Source organism: Amborella trichopoda, chromosome 7, assembly GCF_054954075.1.
Source record: "Amborella trichopoda isolate Santa Cruz 75 chromosome 7, AtrichopodaSantaCruz75HAP2 v2.0, whole genome shotgun sequence".
Classification (NCBI taxonomy): domain Eukaryota; kingdom Viridiplantae; phylum Streptophyta; class Magnoliopsida; order Amborellales; family Amborellaceae; genus Amborella; species Amborella trichopoda.
The window spans coordinates 2,667,720-2,673,639 of NC_142342.1; the positions used below are offsets into that span (position 1 = coordinate 2,667,720).

The window sequence follows — 5,920 nt, forward strand, 5'->3', positions numbered from 1 at the left end:
CCTTGATGAGAGAGAGAGACTGTAGAGAGAGAGAGAGACTGTAATGGGAAGCAGATTGGCATGACTGGACATGCAAACCGCACCATCAAGATAAACCCTAGAAAGTCCAATTCTATATGCCCCAAGGACAGTAATTTGTAGATCATATTACTGAGACTGGGGATCTCTCTCTCTCTCTCTCTCTCAGTTCTAAGCCTGGATAGTTCATATACAATAAAGGAATGCCATGACATGACCATAAATCACCAGAAAAGATCCTAAAGTTTGGAAAAGAAAAATAAAAGAAGACAGGAATTCATGCAATAAGAAGCCATTTTCCATAAGAAAAAATCAAGAGTTGGTTTCTTAAGTTTTCCAATTTGAGATTAAGACAAGAATATGAAATTTACAGTAAAGAGTGATCCATGTAAGACCCATAATACCAAATTGAGAGGGAAACCAACCAATTAACTGAAAAACTCCACCACCATTTGAGGCAGTTTCTAGTGAGAGAGAATTCAGATAAACATCAAACCACTCAACATACTCCTCATAGCCATAGTTGGTTTCTATAGTGATGAAATAGAAAGATTTCTAACTAATTGCCTAATTCAAATTTTCTATCTAGATTGATGCATAGATAGAGATTTAGAGAGAGAAGATTGAAATAGAGAGATTGGAGATGTTTATAGAGAGAGAAGATTGATGGATAGATAGAGAGACATAGAGAGAGAAAGGTAGCTAATTCACAAACTCCTGCTGACTATTGCTGGAGGCTTCACTGAGAGAGAATTCACCTGGTGCAACCACCCCCACTGAAGTTGAAGCTGTTTCAGCTGGGGCTACTGTGCTTGACATATTTGGAGGCCTCTTCCTCTTCTTCTTCTCGTATGCGATGCCCCTCGCTTTCGCCTGCGACTCGCGAACCTCGCGCAAATAGAGCCTCACAGCTCTAGCTCCGAAGGGGTTGGCCTCAGGTTTTCCGCCATTTTCCTCATATGCGGCCCTCAGTCTCCCGATTAGGGCATCAAGGCTGCCCCAAGCCTGTCGGAGAGGGCACGGGCACGGGGCTGGAGGGTGGGGGTGTCCAAAGAAGGGGCAGGATTGACTGTGGACCTTTGTTTTGCCGAATTGGTCGAGGTAGCGGAGGAATTCGAGGACGTGAGCCCCACTGCAGCGAGAAAGGGCAAGTGGGGGCCGGTGGTTACGGAGGTACTGGCCGAAGGTGTTCCAGTCTCGGCGCTTCTGAGACTCGTAGCGCGATGGGGGGGTGCTGGGGGCAGGCGCACGGTGGTTGTTGGGTTCGGCAGTGCTGCTGCTGGCGGAGGAGGGGGGCCGGTCTGCTACATGTTCCGCCGCCATCGTCGTCCAGGAGATTTGGGGTGATCTCTCTTGCTCTCTGTGTCACCAATTTCCCCCCTTTCTCTCTCTCTACTTTGCTACTCTCTCTCTCCCCCTCTATGTCACCAATTCCCCCTCTCTCTCTCTCTCTCTCTCTCTCTCTCTCTCTCTAGTTTCCGACTCTCTCTCTAGCTCTCTCGGTTTTGTTTTGAGATATGCGATCACCTCTCTCTCTCTCTCAACCCGCTCTCAATTCGACTTTCAGGTCTTCGATCAACTCTCTCTCAATTCGACTTTCAGGTCTTCGATCAGCTCTCTCTCTCTCTGTCTCTCTCTCAACCAGTGGAGTTTTCAGGTTTGGATCGATTCTCACTTCACTCTCTCCTATGTTATTAAGTTATCTTGCTCACTCTCTCTTTATTAGATTAAAAATCTCCACATCCCCCCCTCTTTCTCTCCACTATGCTCTCGCTCTTGCCCTTGTTCCCTATCTCAGGTTAACAATCTCCTCTCTCTCTCTCTCTCTCTCTTGTGAAACTAAGAGTGAGAATTGGTCCTTTCTATCCTAAATCACACATTTTAATCATCTTCTAGTTTATAGCAGCTAGAGAGATAAAGGGATCACAGTCCAAAGGACTGTATTAAAAATTTGCTGAAACAAACAGGAGGCTACAACTTCCTACCTACAACTCATAGTGAATTTTTCTCTCTAGAACAAAGATTAGACAAGATAGGAATCTGCAATTTCCACAACAGTAGGAATAGAAGAGAGAGATTGTGAGTTTCAAACCTGGTTCAGACTTACCCAGGAAGATCCGAGTGCACTTTCTCTCTCTAGCATGTTGCTTAGATATATCTTCTCAGCTGGTTTTCCCGGTATGGCAATGGATGGTGGGGAAAGGGATGATGTTATTGAGGGGCTTCAGGATCTACGGTTTCTCTCTCTCTCTCTCTCTCTCTCTCTCTATTTATGTGTTGAGAGAGTTTTGAGGTGGGGAATGGAGGAACAAGGCCAGGGGGATTTGGATGTTATAAAGGGAAAGATATTAATAGTGCTTTGTACATCGTAAGATGACATAATTGGGAAAAAATATGAAGTCTCTATGCCTGGCTTTTATATCAAGGCCCAAGCTCTTAGAAAGCATGGTGTAGAGAGAGAGTGTGTGTCTTTGGAGAGAGAAACCCATGTCAAGACCCGGGAGAGCGTGTGTGGTGGGATAAGGCTGGAAACCGGTCGGGTCTAGGCTAGCCAGGGGCTGGCTCCAAGGGACTCAAGGCCATAGGTTTAAGTGCTGAGCCCAAGCCCGGCTTGATGAGAATTTAAAATTAAAAAACACGGATCGAAAAAAATGGGCTGGTCTAGGCCTCTTGTGACCTAGACCAACCCTAGCCAAGATGGCTCGGCCTAAGCCTTACCAAATTTGTTGTGGCCTAGGCTTTAGTTTTTTGAGCCTACTTATGCGAAGTATTTACCCATTGTTTAATAAAAATTTAAAATTAAAAAACAGGTATTGAACAAATGGATTGGGCTAGGCCGCAAGTGGCTTAGACCAAGCCTAGCCGCCAATCAAGCCAAGGTGGCTCGGCCTAGGCCTCACCAAATTTTTTGTGGCCCAGTCCTCGGTTTTTTAGGGCTGGGGTAAGTATGTTGGGTATTTGCCGGTTATTAGGCTTAAAGTGAGAAACCTTGATGGAGGGAGATGACAGAAGTGCCCCTAAACATTATGATGAATGACAAGGACACCCATATGAGTTAATAGTACTTATAAAGGATGAGGCTCACGTAAGGTTGCCCCCTTATTATGTAGAATTATAGATGAAGTTTTCGGTATCAAAAACCTCATGTTGGTTTGAAAATTTGTATTTGTCCTTAATTATAAAATTAAAAATTTTGAAAATAGTACAAATTGAACAAATTTATAAACACCTAAAAATCTTGAAGATATACGGTATAAATTACTTGTTATAAGATGTATTTTTCTTTTGGACTTAAATTTTTTTTTCTTTTTATCCATACATCGTTTCTATAAGATTTTGAAGTGCAATTTACTTCTCAAGAACAAGATTGCAACGTTGTATAAAATTTTTCCACCTATAGAAATACTTAGGTAATTTTTTTATCTCAAAAATGATTAAGTCTTGAAATGTTTTAAATACAAAATATCAAATTCATATGCATTTGAGCTGGAAAGACTTTTGGGATTCATATTAGAATGGCAAGATGAGTATTTTAAAAAAAAACCCAATAAAAAAAAGAGTTTTTGAACCCTGGCCATCGAAACATTAGGGTTACTATTCAATCCTAGGATGCTAATTTTTTAGGCTGAGGGTACATGATCACTTTTACCTTTTTTCCCAAAACTAGTTATCGGTAGAGAAAGTTACAAGTCCTAAAAATATTCCCGGGAGGATCCCAATGGAGCAAATGCACATTTTGCTCCCGCACAAGCATAAAGTTTTCTGGGTACTCCTTGTGAATGCGAATGAATATAATACAAACATCAATGATTTAAGTTTAGCAAAAAAATTTATATAAGGGTGCGGTTGGTATAGAGCATAGGCTCTAAATAATCAAATTAGAGCTTACCTTTAACTAGTGTCTAAAAAATGTGGTTTCAATACTGAAAATCTTTGTGATAGTATTAAAATATATTTTTATCTTTATTTATGAATTTTCAATATGAAAAAATAGTGTAGATCGACAGATCTGTGAAAAACTGAAAATCTTGAAAATTGACGGTCCAAAAATGTGTTACAAAATACAATATTTCCAAAACTAGAAATTCATTTTTGTCTCATGTCCATTCATCTTGATGTCGAGATATCGATTTGAGGATATTTGGACAACAATACAACATCTTCCAGTGAAATTTTTGTGGTAGGCTCGAAGTTGATTGTTTAAAGCCTCGACTCTGTATAAACTTTTCCCTTTATATAATAATGTCAACTTTATTACTAATTAAGTCTCAACATTATAGTATAGAAGTGAGGTGCACCTCAAAAGTCCAACATAAAAAGTTATTTTGCACTTAATATAAAGAATAAACAATTAAATTAATTATGAAGAAATAAATACTAAGGAATGGTTAAATTATAAATAAATAAAATAGTCCAACAAATAATAAATTTTTCATAAGTGATTGCATCACTAGCCAATGAAATGATAGATGGACGATGATATAGCAAGAATATGACCCATCCAAATAGGGACATGGCCAAAATGGTGGATCTCTCTCTCTCTCTCTCTCTCTCTCTCTCTCTCTCTCTCTCTCTCTCTCTCTCTCTCTCTCTCTCTCTCTCTCTCTCTCTCTCTCTCTCTCATACACATACTTCATTCAAGGGTGAGGTTTGTATAAGGCCACTTTTAAATTTTGTTGGAAGATTTTGTCTGTGCATGGGAGCTGACTTGAAAAAGGAAAAAGTTTATATATAAGGATGCTACCTCATAATGTAGAACTATGGATGGCCTTAAAAAATCCATCAGAAAATATAGTTTTAATGTTGAAAAACCATTTGATTGGTCATCTCAACATCAAAATGTATGACGATAAAAAATAAAAAGATTTTAAGTCTCAGAAATAGTGTATTTTACAACATATTATCTACATTGTCCATTTTCAAGATTTTTATATGTTTATAGATCTACTTGATTTTTACCCTTTTTTAAATTTAAAATTTTATAATTAGATATAAAAGTAGATTTTGAGATAATCCTAAAAATATTTTACATCAAAATTATATACCATGATAAAATTTGAAGGTGAACCTTACCTCTACACCTACGGATGATTTTGTATGCCAACTGCATCCCTTGATGTTCAGTCCTAATTATGAATTTGAAAATTTCAAAAACGGTACAAATCAAGCAAATCTATAAACACTTTAAAATGTTAAACATGGATGGTCTAGTTAGCTAATTTCAAGATACACTATTTTTACAACTGGAATCTTTTTTTTCAATATATCCATAAATCTTGAGGTTGAGACGATTAATTGAACAATTTTCTAAGTTCGGAATTCTCTTTTCTACTGGATTTTTACCTTACTTCTAAGCATAAGGCTGCAGCCTCATATAAATTTTTTCCTTCATTAACAGCACCAACTCAATGGACTAAGATTTCCTCTATGCTCCACTCGTTTAAACTACTTTCCCGAATAAAAGCACCTTTTAGGCTTAGGTAAATACCATACAAAAACTAATAATTCGTTTTTGTATCATACGTTGGGAGTCAAGAAAAAAAATACCATAAAAAAGTTTCAAAATATTAATACAATGAAATTAAATTTTGGAAGAACTGAAAATTACATGCTCTCATTGGAGCAAAATATACACTTGCATGGGCTTTTTGGGACAAATTTCAAGAATTCGAATCATGTAAATATATTTACGAAGTAATCAGGAGATGAATTAGAGAATTACATATTAAATAAGGGCCAGGTTTGTATAAGGTGCATGCCTTGAACTATATGATTAAGGCACACCTCTAAGTTTTGTGGAAGGATGTAGCTCCAAAACGATGGCTTGAAATTTATATACAATTTAAAATTTCAAAAACAATACAGATTGAGCCTATTTATAAATACTTTAGAATCTTCAAAA

At 37.9% G+C, this 5,920-nt stretch overlaps 1 protein-coding gene across 1 annotated transcript; it reads right to left on the reverse strand.

Annotated features, from left to right (window-relative positions):
• Positions 1-426: 426 nt before the first annotated feature.
• On the reverse strand, positions 427-2,415 carry LOC18447135 (protein LIGHT-DEPENDENT SHORT HYPOCOTYLS 5). The gene has a single exon (XM_006857237.4). It carries the CDS (start codon positions 1,339-1,341, stop codon positions 721-723), a length of 621 nt encoding a protein of 206 aa, XP_006857299.1. The 5' UTR covers positions 1,342-2,415; the 3' UTR covers positions 427-720.
• Between the last annotated feature and the right edge of the window lie 3,505 nt (positions 2,416-5,920).